The 15,340-nt window shown below is 47.5% G+C and overlaps 1 protein-coding gene across 1 annotated transcript; it reads right to left on the bottom strand.

Annotated features, from left to right (window-relative positions):
• Nucleotides 1-106: 106 nt before the first annotated feature.
• LOC115917084 (large neutral amino acids transporter small subunit 2-like) lies at nt 107-14,793 on the bottom strand. Its single transcript, XM_030970815.1, has 4 exons — nt 14,693-14,793; nt 9,665-9,814; nt 6,763-6,951; nt 107-154 (listed from the first exon to the last, which is right to left on the bottom strand). The coding sequence occupies exons 1-4, from the start codon at nt 14,738-14,740 to the stop codon at nt 107-109; spliced, it is 435 nt and encodes a 144-aa protein (XP_030826675.1). The 5' UTR covers nt 14,741-14,793.
• Between the last annotated feature and the right edge of the window lie 547 nt (nt 14,794-15,340).

Genomic DNA, 15,340 nt, shown 5'->3' with positions numbered 1-15,340 from the left:
GAAATTTCCGTGAAGAGTTCGGGGATTTCCGGAAAAACCCGAAAAAATTCGCGGGAAAAAAAATTAAAATTTGAGAGAATTTTTGTAGAATTCTTGATTTTTCCCTTTAAAGCTCGGAAATTTCCTCGGAAAGCTCGGGGATTTCCATAACAAACTCCGCGAAAAAATAATAAAAAAAAATTTTAAAATTAAAAATTGGGCGGGAATTTTTTTTTTTTTTTTGGTCCGAGTTCGGGAATTTCCGACGGAAAACTTTGGCGGGGAAATCCGGAAATTTCAATTAAAAAAAAAATAATAAAAAAGCACCACAAAGATTTTTTTTTTTTTTTGCTAAAGGCGTTTTATTCACAAGCCACGCCCACCCCGCGCGAGGCCACGCCCCTTTTTATTAAAAGCGGGAGAAAGGGGCGGAGCCGGCTCTGCCCGTGACGTCATTAAGGGGAGGGGATAAAAGGCCACGCCCCCTTTTAAGGCACTGGGGGAGGGGCGGCCCCACCGGGCGGGGGGGGGCCAAAAAAAGGGGTGGGGCCAAAAAAGGGGGCGGGGCTAAAGGGAGGGGGCGTGGCTTAGGAGGGGGAGGGGCGTGTCAGGGGGGTCTGGGGGTCCTCGCAGGGGGGGGAGGGGGGTTTGAGGAGGGAGGGGGCGGGGCTCTCCTCGGCCCCGCCCCCTCCCGGGTAAACGACCAATAGGAGGCGCTGCCCGAACCGCGTCACGCGGGCTGGGGGAGGGGGGAGAAAAGGGGAAAAAAATAAAAATAAAAATAAAAATTTGGGGGTGAGATCCCGAATTCCCAAAAATACCCAAAATCCGCTCAATCCTCCCCAAAAATCCCCTCAAAACCCCGAAAATTCGGGTTAAATATCCCCAAACCGCCCCAAATTCCCCCAAAAATCCCCCCCAAACATCGAATTTTTCTAAATTCCCCCAAATCCCCTCGATTTCCACCAAATCGACCAAAACTTCCCAAATTCCCCCCACCCAGGTTCCCAAAATCTGCCAAAGTTCCCTCAAAATTCTCCCAATTTCCCAAAATCTCCTGAAATTCCCAAAAATCTCCCCCCCAACTTCCCCAAATCCCCCCAAACCTCCCCAAAACCCCCCAAAATCCCCCCAAATCCCCCCAAACCCCCCAAAACCTCCCCAAATCCCATCAAACCTCCCCAAAACATCCCCAAACCCCCTGAAATCCCCCCAAAATCCCCCCAAACCCCCCCAAAATTCCAAATTTCCCAAAATCCCCCCCAAACCCCCCAAAATCCCACCCTCAAATCCCTCCCAAACCTCCCCAAATCACGCTCAAACCTCCCCAAAATCCCCTCAAAATCGCCCCAAATTTCTCCAAAATCTCCCCAAATCCCCCCAAATCCTCCCAAACCCCTTAAACCCCCCAACATCCCCCCAAACCCTCAAAAATCCCCCAAACCCCCAAAACCTCCCTAAACCCCCAAAAGTCCCCAAAATTCCCCAACCTCCAAATCCCCCAAAATCCCCCAAATCCCCCCCAAATCCCCTCAAACCTCCCCAAATCCCCCCCAAATCCTATCAAACCTCCCCAAACCCCATCAAATCCCCCCCAAACCCCCTTGAAACACCCCCAAAATGCCCCCAAATTTCCCCAAAACCCCCCCAAACCTCCCCAAAATCCCCTTGAACCCCCTCAAACCTCCCCAAAGCCCCCAAATCCCCCTCAAAGCTCCCCAAAACCCCTCAAATCCCCCAAATCCCCCAAAACCCTCAAATCCCCAAAAACCCCCTAAACACCCCCAAACCCCCCAAACCCCCTCAAAATCCAAATCCCCAAACCCCCCAAATCCCCCAAACCCCCAAAACCCCCCCAAAATCCCCCCAAACCCCTCAAAACCTCCCCAAATCCCCAAAACCCCCCCAAATCCCCAAAACCCCCAAAAACCCCAAAATTCCCCAAACCCCCCAAAACCCCCCAAATCCCCCCAAATTTCCCCCCAAATTTTCCCAAAATCCCCAAAAATCCCCCAAAATTCCCCAAACCCCCCAAAACCCCCAAATCCCCCAAACTCCAACCCCCCATACCCCAAATCCCCCAACCCCCAAAACCCCCCAAATCCCTCCAACCCCCCCCAAAACCCCCAAACCCCCAAACCCCCCAAACCTCCCCAAAATACCCCCAAATCCCCCCCCCCAAATTCCCCAAAATCCCCAAAATCCCCCCAAATCCCCTCAAAATTCCCCCAAATCCCCCAAAATCCCCCCAAATTTCCCCCAAAACCCCCAAACCCCCCAAGCCCCTCCCAAACCTCTCCAAATCACCCCCAAATCTCCCCAAATTTCTCCAAATTTCCCCAAAATCCCCCCAAACCCCCCAAAACCTCCCAAATCCCATCCAACCTCCCCCAAACCCCCCCAAAATCCCCCCAAATTTCCCCAAAATTCCCCCAAATTCCCAAACCCCCCCAAACCTCCCCAAATCACCCCCAAAATCCCCCCAAACCCCCTCAAAATTCCCCCAAATTTCCCAAAATCCCCCCAAACCCTCCCCAAATCCCCTTGAACCCCCCCAAACCCTCCCCAAACCTCCTCAAATCCCATCAAATCTCCCCAAACCCCCCAAACCCCCTTGAAACACCCCCAAAATGCCCCCAAATTTCCCCAAAATCCCCTTGAACCCCCTCAAACCTCCCCAAAGCCCCCAAATCCCCCTCAAACCTCCCCAAAATCCCCTCAAAATCCCCCCAAATTTCCCCAAACCCCCCTCAAATCCCCCCAAACCCCCTTTAAACACCCCCAAAATCCCCCCAAACCCTCTCAAAACCTCCCCAAATCTCATCAAACCTCCCCAAATCCCACCCAAACCCCCTCAAATCCCCCCAAATTTCCCCAAATCCCCTCAAACCTCCCAAATCCCCCAAATGCCCCCCACTTTCCCAAACCCCCAAAATCCCTCAAAATCCCCCAAAACCCCTAAAACCCCCAAATTCAAATCCAAAACCCCCAAAACCCCACCCCCAAAACCTCCAAATCCCACCAACTCCCAAAACCCCAAAATCCAAACTCAAAAATCCCCAAAACCCCTAAAACCCCCCCAACCAATCCCAAATCCCAAAATCCCCAAAACCCCCAAAACACCAAACTCCAACCAAACACCCCAAAACCCCAAAACCCCAAAACCCCCCAAACCCCCAAACCCCAAAACCCCCCAAATCCCCCAAACACCAAATCCCCCCCCAAACCCCATCCCCCAAACCCCCAAACCCCCCCAAAACCCCCCAAACCCACTCCCCCAAAATCCCAAACCCCCCAAACTCCCCAAATCCCAACCCCCCAAAATCCCCAAAACCCCCAAAACCCCTAAAATCCCAAAATCCCTCAAAACCCCCAAACCCCAACCCCAAAACCCCCAAAACCCCCCAAAACCCCTCAAACCCCAAACCCCAAAACACTAAAACCCCCAAAACCCCAAAAACCCCCAAAAATCCCCAAACCCCCAAAACCCCCCACCCCAAACAACCCAAAACCCCAAAATCCCCAACCCCCCCCAAAACCCAAAATCCCCCACCCCTAACCCCAAACCCCCAAAATCCCCCAAAACCCCCCAAACCCCAACCCCCAAATCCCAAACCAAAATCCCCCCAAACCCCCAAACCCCCAAACCCCCCCCCAAATCCCCCAAACCCACCACCCCAAACCCCAACCCCAAAACCCCCAAACCCCCCAAATCCCCAAACCCCCCCACCCCAATCCCAACCCTCCCCAAACCCCCAAACCCATCCCCCCAAAACCCCAAAACCCCCCCCAAACCCCCCCCCCAAACCCCCAACCCCAAATCCCCCAAACCCCAAACCCCCCCAAACCCCCAACCCCACCCCCAATCCCCCAAATCCCCCCCCACCCAAACCCCAACCCCCCCAACCCCCCACCCCCCAACCCCCAAACCCCCATCCAATCCCCATCCCCACCCCAACCCTCATCCCACCCCAACCTCCCCCACCAACCCCAACCCCAAACCCCCAAACCCCAACCAACCCCAACTCCCCCCCACCCCTCAAATCCAAACCCAACCCCAACCCCCCCACCCCCACCCATAACCCCCCCCAAAACCCCAAACCCCCAATCCCACACAAACCCCCACCAACCCCAAAACCCCCCTCCCCTCCAATCACCCCAATCCCCAAAATCCAAATCCCCCAAACCCCCCAAACCCCCCAAAACCTCCCAATCCCTCAAATCCCCAAAACCCTCAAAATCCCCCAAATCCCCAAAACCCAAATTTCCCCAAACCCCCCAAACCTCCCCAAAACCCCCCCCCCAAACCCCTAATCCCCCCAAATTCCCAAAATCCCCCAAACCCTCCCCAAATCCCTGAAAACCCCAAAACCTCCCAAACCCCCCAAATCCCATCAAATCTCCCCAAACCCCCAAACCCCCTTGAAACACCCCCAAAATCCCCCCAAATTTCCCCAAAATCCCCTAACCCCCAAACCTCCCCAAAAACCCCCAAATCCCCTAAACCCCCCAAAATCCCCTAAAATCCCCCAAATTCCCCAAAACCCCTCAAATCCCCAAACCCCTTTAAACACCCCCCAAAATCCCCCCAACCCTCTCAAAACCTCCCAAATCTATCAAACCTCCCCAAATCCCACCCAAACCCCCTCAAATCCCCCCAAATTTCCCCAAATCCCCTCAAACCTCCCCAAATCCCCCAAAATGCCCCCAAATTTTCCCAAAATCCCCTCAAAAATCCCTCAAAATTCCCCCAAACCCCCTCAAAACCCCCCCTCCCCCAAACCCCCAAACCCCAACCCCCCAACCTCCCAATACCCCCAAACCTCCCCAAACCCCCCCAAAACCCCCAAAATCCCCCAAACCTCCCCAAAACCTCAATCCCTCCAAACCCCCCAAAACCCCCCAAATCCCCCAAACCCCCAAACCTCCCCAAAACCCCAAAAATCCCCCCACCAAAACCCCCCAAAATCCCCTCCCAACTCCCCAAAAACCCCAACCCCAAAACCCCCAAACCCCCCAAATCCCACCAACCTCCCCAAAATCCCCAAAACCCCAACCCCCCAAACCCCCAAAACTCCCCAAATCCCTAAACTCCCCACTATCCCCCAAATCCCAACCCCCAAACCCCCACCCCCAAAACCCCCCAAAATCCCCACAAACCCCCAAACCTCCCCAAAACCCCCAAATCCCCAAACTCCCACCCCAAACCTCCCAAACCCTCCCAAACCCCCAAAACCCCAAACCCCCAAATCCCCCCAAACCCCCAAAATTCCCCAAATCCCCAAATCCCCAAAACCCCCAAATCCCATCCAACCTCCCCCCCAAACCCCCAAATCCCCCCAAACCTCCCCCAAAACCCCCAAAACCCCCAAAATTCCCCAAAATCCCCCAAACCCCCCAAAACCTCCCCAAATCTCTCAAACCTCCCCAAACCCCCCAACCCCAAATTCTCCAAACCCCCAAACCTCCCCAAATCCCCCAAAATCCCCCCTTTTCCCAAAATCCCCAAAATCCCAAACCCCCAAACCCCTCAAAACCCCCCAAATTTCCCCAAAATTTCCCCAAAACCCCCCTCCCCAAATCCCCCAAACCCCCAAAACCTCCCAAATCCCATCCAACATCCCCCAAACCCCACTCCCCCCCAAACCCCCCAACCCCTCCCCCAAATCCCCCCAAACCCCCAAAACCCCCCCAAATTCCCCAAATTTCCCCAAAATCCCCCAAAACCCCCAAAACCCCCCAAACCCCCAAAACCCCCAACCCCCCAAATCTCTAAACCCCCAATCCCACCCTACCCTAAAACCCCAAATCCCCCAAAACCCCCAAATCCCCCAAATCCCCCAAACCCCCCCAAAATCCCTCAAAATCCCCCAAAATCCCCCCAAAACCCCCAACCCCCAAAACCCCCAAATTTCCAAAAACCCCAAACCCCCCAAATTCCCAAACCCCCCCAAAACCTCCCCAAATCCCATCCAACCTCCCCAAAACCCCCTAAATCCCCCCAAACCCCCCAAACCTCCCCTAATCCCCCAAAAATCCCCACAAACCCCCAAAACCTCCCCAAACTCACAAACCCCCCCAAAACCCCCAAACCCCCCCAAACCCCCCAAATCCCCCACCCCCAAACCCCCAAAACCCCCAAAACCCCCCCAAACTCCCAAATCACCCCCAAAATCTCCCCAAATCCCCCAAACTCTCCCAAAATCCCCCAAACCCCCCAAACCCCCAAAACCCCCCAAATCCCATCCAAACTCCCCCCTCAATCCCCCAAACCCCAAAACCCCCAAATCCCACCCAAACCCACCTAAATCAAACCCCCACCCCCAAAACCCAAACCCCCCAAATCCCCCAAACCTCCCCAAATCCCTCAAACCTCCCAAAACCCCCCAAACCCCCCAAACCCTCAAACTCCAAAATCCCCAAAACCCCCAAACCTCCCCCAAATCCCCCAAACCCCCAAACCCCCAATCCCAAACCCCCAAATCCCCCCAAAACCCCCAATTTCCCCCAAAACCCCCCAAACCCCCCCAAAACCTCCCAAATCCCATCCAACCTCCCCAAAACCCCTCAAATCCCCCCAAACCCCCTCAAACCTCCCCAAAATCCCTCAAAACCCCCAAACCCCCAAAACCTCCCCAAAACCCCCCAAATCCCCCACCCCAAAAACCCCCAAACCCCCCCAAACCCCCTCAAACCTCCCCAAAATCACCCCCCAAATCCCCCCAAAATCCCCCAAAATCCCCCAAACCCCCCAAATCCCCCAAACCCCCCCAGTCCCCTCACCCACGGCCCTGCGCAGGGCGCCCCGGAGGCGCTGCGCCGCCCCCGCCTGCCGCAGGCAGAGCAGCACGTTCGCGTGCCTGTGGCCATGACGTGCCAGGCCCACGCCGCACACGAGCGGCTCGGACCACACGAAGAGAAGTAGGAGCGCGCCCTGAAGAGCAGGTACAGCGCCGGGAACAGCAGGTGAACCTATGGGGGACGGGGAGGTTTTTATCAATGGGGAAGCGTGGGAATTCTGTGGGGGCTTCTGTAGTAAGGAATTTTATGAATGAGGGGCGTGGGAATTAAGTGGCGGCGTTTATAGGAATGATTTTTATGAATGGAGTGGCGTGGGAATCCTTTAGGGGGTGCTCATAATAATTTTTATCAATGGGGAAGCGTGGGAATTCCGTGGGGGCATCTGTAGTAAGGAATTTTATGAATGAGGGAGCGTGGGAATTAAGTAGCGGCATTTATAGCAAATGAATTTTATGAATGGGGGTGTGGGAAACCCTCCCAGGGGTGCTCATAATAATAATTTTTATGAATGGGGGAAGGCGTGGGAATTCTGCGGAGCATCTGTAGTAATGAATTTTTTGAATGAGGGAGCGTGGGAATTAAGTGGCGGCGTTTATAGGAATGATTTTTATGAATGGGGTGGTGTGGGAATCCTTTAGGGAGTGCTTGTAGCAATAATTTTTATGAATGAGAGAGCATGGGAATTAAGTGGCGGCATTTATAGGAATGATTTTTATGAATGGGGCGGCGTGGGAATCCTTTAGGGGGTGCTCATAATAATAATTTTTATGAATGGGGAAGCGTGGGAATTCTGTGGGGGCATCTGTAGTAAGGAATTTTATGAATGGGGGGGCGTGGGAATTAAGTGGCGGCGTTTATAGCAATGATTTTTATGAATGGGGTGGCATGGGAATCCTTCAGGGGGTGCTCGTAGCAATAATTTTTATGAATGGGGAAGCGTGGGAATTCTGTGCGGGCATCTGTAGTAAGGAATTTTATGAATGAGGGGGCGTGGAATTCTGTGGCGGCGTTAAAAGTAATGAATTTTATGAATGGGGGGTGGCGTGGGAATCCTTCAGGGGGTGCTCATAATAATAATTTTTATGAATGGGGAAGCGTGGGAATTCTGCGGAGCATCTGTAGTAATGAATTTTATGAATGAGGGAGCGTGGGAATTAAGTGGCGGCGTTTATAGCAATGATTTTTATGAATGGGGTGGCGTGGGAATCCTTTAGGGGGTGCTCGTAGCAATAATTTTTATGAATGGGGAAGCGTGGGAATTCTGTGGGGACATCTGTAGTAATGAATTTCATGAATCAGGGGGCGTGGGAATTCTGTGGCGGCGTTAAAAGTAATGATTTTTATGAATGGGGGTGGCGTGGGAATCCTTTAGGGAGTGCTTGTAGCAATAATTTTTATGAATGGGGAAGCGTGGGAATTCTGTGGGGGCATCTGTAGTAAGGAATTTTATGAATGGGGAAGCGTGGGAATTCTGTGGGGACATCTGTAGTAATAAATTTTATGAATGAGGGAGCGTGGGAATTAAGTGGCGGCGTTTATAGCAATGAATTTTATGAATGGGGGTGGCGTGGGAATCCTTCAGAGGGTGCTTGTAACGATAATTTTTATGAATGGGGAAGCGTGGGAATTCTGCGGGGCATCTGTAGTAATAAATTTTATGAATGAGGGAGCGTGGGAATTAAGTGGCGGCGTTAAAAGTAATGAATTTTATGAATGGGGGTGGCGTGGGAATCCTTTAGGGGGTGCTCATAATAATTTTTATGAATGGGGAAGCGTGGGAATTCTGCGGAGGCATCTGTAGTAAGGAATTTTATGAATGAGGGGGCGTGGGAATTCTGTGGCGGCGTTAAAAGTAATGATTTTTATGAATGGGGGTGGCGTGGGAATCCTTCAGGGGGCGCTCGTAGCAATAATTTTTATGAATGGGGAAGTGTGGGAATTCTGCAGGGACATCTGTAGTAATAAATTTTATGAATGAGGGAGCGTGGGAATTAAGTGCCGGCATTTATAGCAATGAATTTTATGAATGGGGGGAGTGTGGGAATTCACTATGGAGCGCATTATGATTTTTTTTTATGAATGAAAAACATGTGAATCTACCAGGGGGTGTTTGTGATGGATTTTTTTATGAATGAGGGGCGTGGGAATGCTTTAGGGGGTGCTTGTAGTGATAATTTTTATGAATGGGGAGCGTGGGAATCCTGCAGGGGGCGTGGTTTGGGTGAGAGGGGGCGGAGCTTAGCGTGGGAAAGGGTGTGTGTATGAATGGGGAGCGTGGGAATTCGATAGGGGGCGCTGAAGGAAGCGAATTTTGTGAATGGAGGGCGGAGCTTAGCGTGGGAATGTCCCACTGCGGACACCATTGGACCATAAAAGGGGCGTGGTAAAACCCCAAAAGGGGCGTGGCCTCTAGCACAAAGTGGGTGTGGTCAAGTGGCAAAAGGGAAGTGATTGGGGCCTGAAGTGGGCGGGGTTAAACCTCAAAAGGGGCGTGGTCATACAACCAAAAAGGCGTGGCTTGTAGCATGAAGTGGGCGTGGTCACAAAGCAAAAGGGGCGTGGTTTGGTGGACCAAAGTGGGCGTGGCTGAACCATAAAAGGAGGCGGGATCTCAGCCACAAAGTGGGCGTGGTTTAGTGGCAAAATGGGCGTGGTTTGGGACCTAGAAGTAGGCGTGCCTAAATAAAAAAGGGGGCGTGGTTTAGTGACGGATATGGGCGTGGCTAAATGGCGAAGGGGGCGTGGTTTCACCCCTAAAGTGGGCGTGGTCAGACACCAAAAGGGGTGGGAATTCAAACAAAAAAGTGGGCGTGGCTTAGGGACAAAATGGGTGTGGCCAAAGCTCAAAATGGGCGTGGTTTGGGGCCGAGTGGGCGTGGCCTACCTTGATGGGGCGGGGCGTGTGGGGCTCGCGGCGGCGCAGCAGCAGCAGCCCGGCCACGGTGACGCCGTACCACAGGTAATTAACGAAGCCCACGTAATTAATGAGCGTGTAGATGTCGCCCGTCACCAGCATCAGCAGCGTGGACACGCACTGGGGGGGGCGGGGCTTCCGTCAGGCCACGCCCACCCGGGCCACGCCCGCCCGCGCCGCCCCCGGATTGGCGGGAATTTCGCGGTTCGGAGACGGAATTTTGGTCGGATTTGTCCCAAAATTTGTGGGGTTTTTAACGAAAATCCTGCAAGATTTGTAAGATTTCTCCCCAAATTTCCCAAATTTGTCCCCAGATTTGGAATTTCGGAGCCAAATTTTCACATTTTATCCCCAAATTTACAAAATTTATCCCCAACTTTGGGATTTTGAAGCCAAATTTCAAAAATTTTATCTCCAAATTTGGAGTTTCCAAATTTCCCAAATTTCCAAAATTTCTCCCCAAATTTGGAATTTCGGAGCCAAATTTCCACATTTTATCCCCAAATTTACAAAATTTATCCCCACATTTGGGATTTTGAAGCCAAATTTCCAAAATTTTACCCCAAATTTGGAGTTTTGGATCCAAATTTCCACATTTTATCCCCAAATTTACAAAATTTCTCCCCAAATTTGGAAGTTTTGACCCAAATTCCACCAAACTTCCCAAATTCGTCCCCAAATTTGGAGTTTTGGACCCAAATTTTGAAAATTTTCTCCCCAAATTTGGAGTTTCCAAATTTCCCAAGTTTCCAAAATTTCACCCCAAATTTGGAGGTTTGGAAGCAAATTTTTTGATTTTATCCCCAAATTTCCAAAATTTCTCCCCACATTTGGAAGTTTTGACCCAAATTCCACCAAATTTCCCAAATTCGTCCCTAAATTCGGAGTTTTGGACCCAAATTTCCACATTTTATCCCCAAGTTTCCAAAATTTTACCCCAAATTTGGAGTTTTGGATCCAAATTTTAAAAATTTCATCTCCAAATTTGGAGTTTCCAAATTCCCAAGTTTCCAAAATTTTACCCCAAATTTGGAATTTCAGACCCAAATTTCCACATTTTATCCCCAAATTTACAAAATGTATCCCCACATTTGGGATTTTGAAGCCAAATTTCCAAAATTTCACCCCAAATTCGCAGAGTTTGACCCAAATTTCCACATTTTATCCCCAAATTTACAAATTTTATCCCCAAATTTGGAAGTTTTGACCCAAATTCCACCAAACTTCCCAAATTCGTCCCCAAATTTGGAGTTTTGGACCCAAATTTTGAAATTTTTCTCCCCAAATTTGGAGTTTCCAAATTTCCCAAGTTTCCAAAATTTTACCCCGAATTTACAGGATCTGACTCAAATTCCCCCAAGCTTCCCAAATTTGTCCCAAAATTTGGAGTTTTGGACCCAAATTTTCTGATTTTACTTCCAAGTTTCCGAAATTTTACCCCAAATTTCGAGGGTTTGACCCAAATTCCACCAAACTTCCCAAATTCGTCCCTAAATTTGGAGTTTTGGACCCAAATTTCAAAAATATTTATCCCCAAAGTTAGAAAATTTCTACCCAAATTTTGAATTTTGGACCCAAATTTCAAAAATTTTATCCCCAAATTTCTCAAGTTTGTCCCCAAATTTGGAGTTTCCAAATTTCCCAAGTTTCGAAAATTTTACCCCAAATTTGGAGGGTTTGACCCAAATTCCACCAAATTTTCAAAATTGGTCCCAAAATTTGGAATTTCGGAGCCAAATTTCCAGAATTTATCCCCAAATTTACAAAATTTATCCCCAAATTTGGGATTTTGAAGCCAAATTTCCAAAATTTTACCTCCAAATTTGGAGTTTCCAAATTTCCCAAATTTCCAAAATTTCTCCCCAAATTTGGAGTTTGGGACGCAAATTTTCTGATTTTGTCCCCAAATTTACAAAATTTCTCCCCAAATTCGGAAGTCTTGACCCAAATTCCACCGAATTTCCAAAATTTTACCCCAAATTTGGGATATTGAAGCCAAATTTTGAAAATTTTATCCCCAAATTTGGAAGTTTTGACCCAAATTCCATCAAATTTCCAAAATTTGTCCCAAAATTCGGAGTTTTGGACCCAAATTTTCTGATTTTATCCCCAAATTTCAAAAATTTTATCCCCAAATTTGGAGTTTCCAAATTTCCAAATTTCCAAAATTTTACCCCAAAATTTGGAGTTTTGGACCCAATTTCCCACATTTTATCCCCAAGTTTCCAAAATTTCTCCCCAAATTTGGAGGGCTTGACCCAAATTCCACCAAACTTCCCGAATTCGTCCCCAAATTTTGAGTATTGGACCCAAATTTCAAAAATTTTACCCCCAAATTTGGAGTTTCCAAATTCCCAAATTTCCAAAATTTCTCCCTAAATTTGGAGGGTTTCACCCAAATTCCACCAAATTTCCCAAATTTGTCCCAAAATTTAAAGATTTGGACCCAAATTCTTAAAGATTTCTAAAATTGATCCCGAAATTTCCAGAATTTATCCCAAAATTTGGACTTTCAGCCCCGAATTCATCCGCAAAGTTTCCAAAATTTCTCCCCAAATTTTGTAAATTTCTCCCCAATTTTGGAGTTTTGGACCCAAATTTCCACATTTTGTCCCCAAATTTAACCCATTTTTACCCAACTTTTACCCAATTTTACACCAAATTCTCCTCAGTTTTTCACCCATTTCCCACCCATTTTCAACCCAATTTTAACCCTTTTTTTGCCAATTTTTAGCCATTTTCACCTATTTTTCACCCGCTTTCCACCAAAGTTTTTAACCCTTTCCTAACCCATTTTTAACCCGATTTTCACCCAAATTTTAACCCATTTTTCCGATTTTTAACGCAATTTCCAGCCATTTTTAACCCATTTTAGTCCAGATTTTAGCCCATTTTTAACCCTTTCTTCGCTCATTTTTAACCCTTTCTTAACCCCTTTCTAACCCAATTTTCACCCAAATTTTAACCCCTTTTTAACCCAAATTTTAACGACAATTTTTACCCATTTTAACCCATTTTTTCTCCCATTTTTTACCCTTTTTTCACTCATTTCTCCACTCATTTTTAACCCTTTCTTCATTCATTTTTAACCCTTTCTTAACCCAATTTTCCACCCATTTTAACCCATTTTTACTCCATTTTTTCTCCCATTTTTAACCCTTTTTTCACTCATTTTTGCCCCCACTTTTAACCCTTTCTTCGTTCATTTGTAACCCTTTCTAAACTCCTTTTTAACCCAATTTCCACCCAAATTTTAACCCCTTTTTAACCCAAATTTTACCGAAAATTTTTACCCATTTTAACCCTTTTTTCTCCCATTTTTTACCCTTTTTTCACTCATTTCTCCACCCAATTTTTAACCCTTTCTTCATTCATTTTTAACCCTTTCTTAACCCACTTTTCCACCCATTTTTACCCATTTTTAATCCATTTTTTCTCCCATTTTTAACCCTCTTTTCACTCATTTTCCCACCCATTTTTAACCCTTTCTTAACCCGTTTTTAGCACATTTCTCGCCCGTTTTTCGCCCGATTTTCTCCATTTTTTTTTGGCCCCCCCCCGTTTTTTTGCCCAAAATTTCGTTTTTTGGCCCCGTTTCAGCCTCTCACGGTGACGAGCAGGGCGGGGACGGGCGTGTGGCGCCGCACGTGGATCATGGCCGCTTTTAACCCTTTCCTCACCCCTTTTAACCCGTTTTCCACCCGTTTTCACCCAATTTTCACCCAAATTTTAACCCATTTTTAACCCAAATTTTAACCCATTTTTAACTGATTTTTTACCGATTTTTAACCCATTTTTCCCCATTTTTAACCCTCTTTTCACTCACTTTTCCCACCCATTTTAACCCAAATTTCACCCAAATTTTAATGAAAATTTTTACCCATTTTTAACCCTTTTTTCTCCCATTTTTAACCCTTTTTTCACTCATTTCTCCACTCATTTTTAACCCTTTCTCCACTCATTTTTAACCCTTTCTCCACTCATTTTTAACCCTTTCTTCACCCAATTTTCCACCCATTTTAACCCATTTTTAACCCATTTTTCTCCCATTTTTAACCCTTTTTTCACCCATTTTCCCAACCATTTTAACCCTTTCTTCGTTCATTTTTAACCTTTTCTTAATCCCCTTTTCACCCAATTTTCCACCCATTTTTCACGCAAATTTTAACCCATTTTTAACCCATTTTTTACCGATTTTAACCCTTTTTTCTCCCATTTTTAACCCTTTTTTCACTCATTTCCCCACCCATCTTTAACCCTTTAATCGCTCATTTTTAACCTTTTCTTAACCCCTTTTTAACCCAATTTCCCACCCATTTTCACCCAATTTTCACCCAAATTTTAACCCCTTTTTAACCCAAATTTTAACCCATTTTTAACTGATTTTTACCGATTTTTAACCCATTTTTTCTCCCATTTTTTACCCTTTTTTCACTCATTTCTCCACCCAATTTTTAACCCTTTCTACGCTCATTTTTAACCATTTCTTAACCCAATTTTCCACCCATTTTAACCCATTTTTACTCCATTTTTTCTCCCATTTTTAACCCTTTTTTCACTCATTTTTGCCCCCACTTTTAACCCTTTCTTCGTTCATTTGTAACCCTTTCTAAACTCCTTTTTAACCCAATTTTCACCCAAATTTTAACCCCTTTTTAACCCAAATTTTACCAAAAATTTTTACCCATTTTAACCCTTTTTTCTCCCATTTTTTACCCTTTTTTCACTCATTTCTCCACCCAATTTTTAACCCTTTCTTCATTCATTTTTAACCCTTTCTTAACCCAATTTTCCACCCATTTTTACCCATTTTTAATCCATTTTTTCTCCCATTTTAACCCTCTTTTCACTCATTTTCCCACCCATTTTTAACCCTTTCTTAACCCGTTTTTAGCACATTTCTCGCCCGTTTTTCGCCCGATTTTCTCCATTTTTTTTTGGCCCCCCCCCGTTTTTTTGCCCAAAATTTCGTTTTTTGGCCCCGTTTCAGCCTCTCACGGTGACGAGCAGGGCGGGGACGGGCGTGTGGCGCCGCACGTGGATCATGGCCAGCAGCGCCGGCAGCTGCCCCTCCCTGGCGCCCGCGTAGAACAGCCTGGTGACGTCATCGCAGGGGGCGGGGCCGTGACGTCACGGTGGGCGTGGTCGCGTAGAGGTGATGCCATGGTGGGCGTGGTCACGGGGGGATGATGTCATGGGGAAGTGAAAGGGGAGAAATGAGGGGAAAACGGGAAAATTCCGGGGGTTTGGGGAGAAATTTGAGGATTTTGGGGAAATTTTGGAAAATGGGAAAAATGGGAAATTTTGGGGAGAAATTTGGGGAGGGAAATTTTGGGGAGGGAAAATTTGGGGGATTTTGGGGATATTTTGGAAGGGAAAAATGGGAAAATTTGGAGGGAAATTTTGGGGAGGAATTCGGGGATTTTGGGGGAAAAGGAGGAGAGGGGGTTTTGGAAGGGAAAAATGGGAAAATTTGGAGGGAAATTTTGGGGAGGAATTCGGGGATTTTGGGGAAATTTTGGAAGGGAAAAATGGGAAAATTTGGAGGGAAATTTTGGGGAGGAATTTGGGGATTTTGGGGAAATTTTGGAAGGGAAAAATGGGAAAATTTGGAGGGAAATTTTGGGGAGGAATTCGGGGATTTTG

Source organism: Camarhynchus parvulus, unplaced genomic scaffold (assembly GCF_901933205.1).
Source record: "Camarhynchus parvulus unplaced genomic scaffold, STF_HiC, whole genome shotgun sequence".
Classification (NCBI taxonomy): Eukaryota; Metazoa; Chordata; class Aves; order Passeriformes; family Thraupidae; genus Camarhynchus; species Camarhynchus parvulus.
Note: the sequence above shows the minus strand (reverse complement) of the source record. Positions and strands in the feature narration are given on the sequence as shown.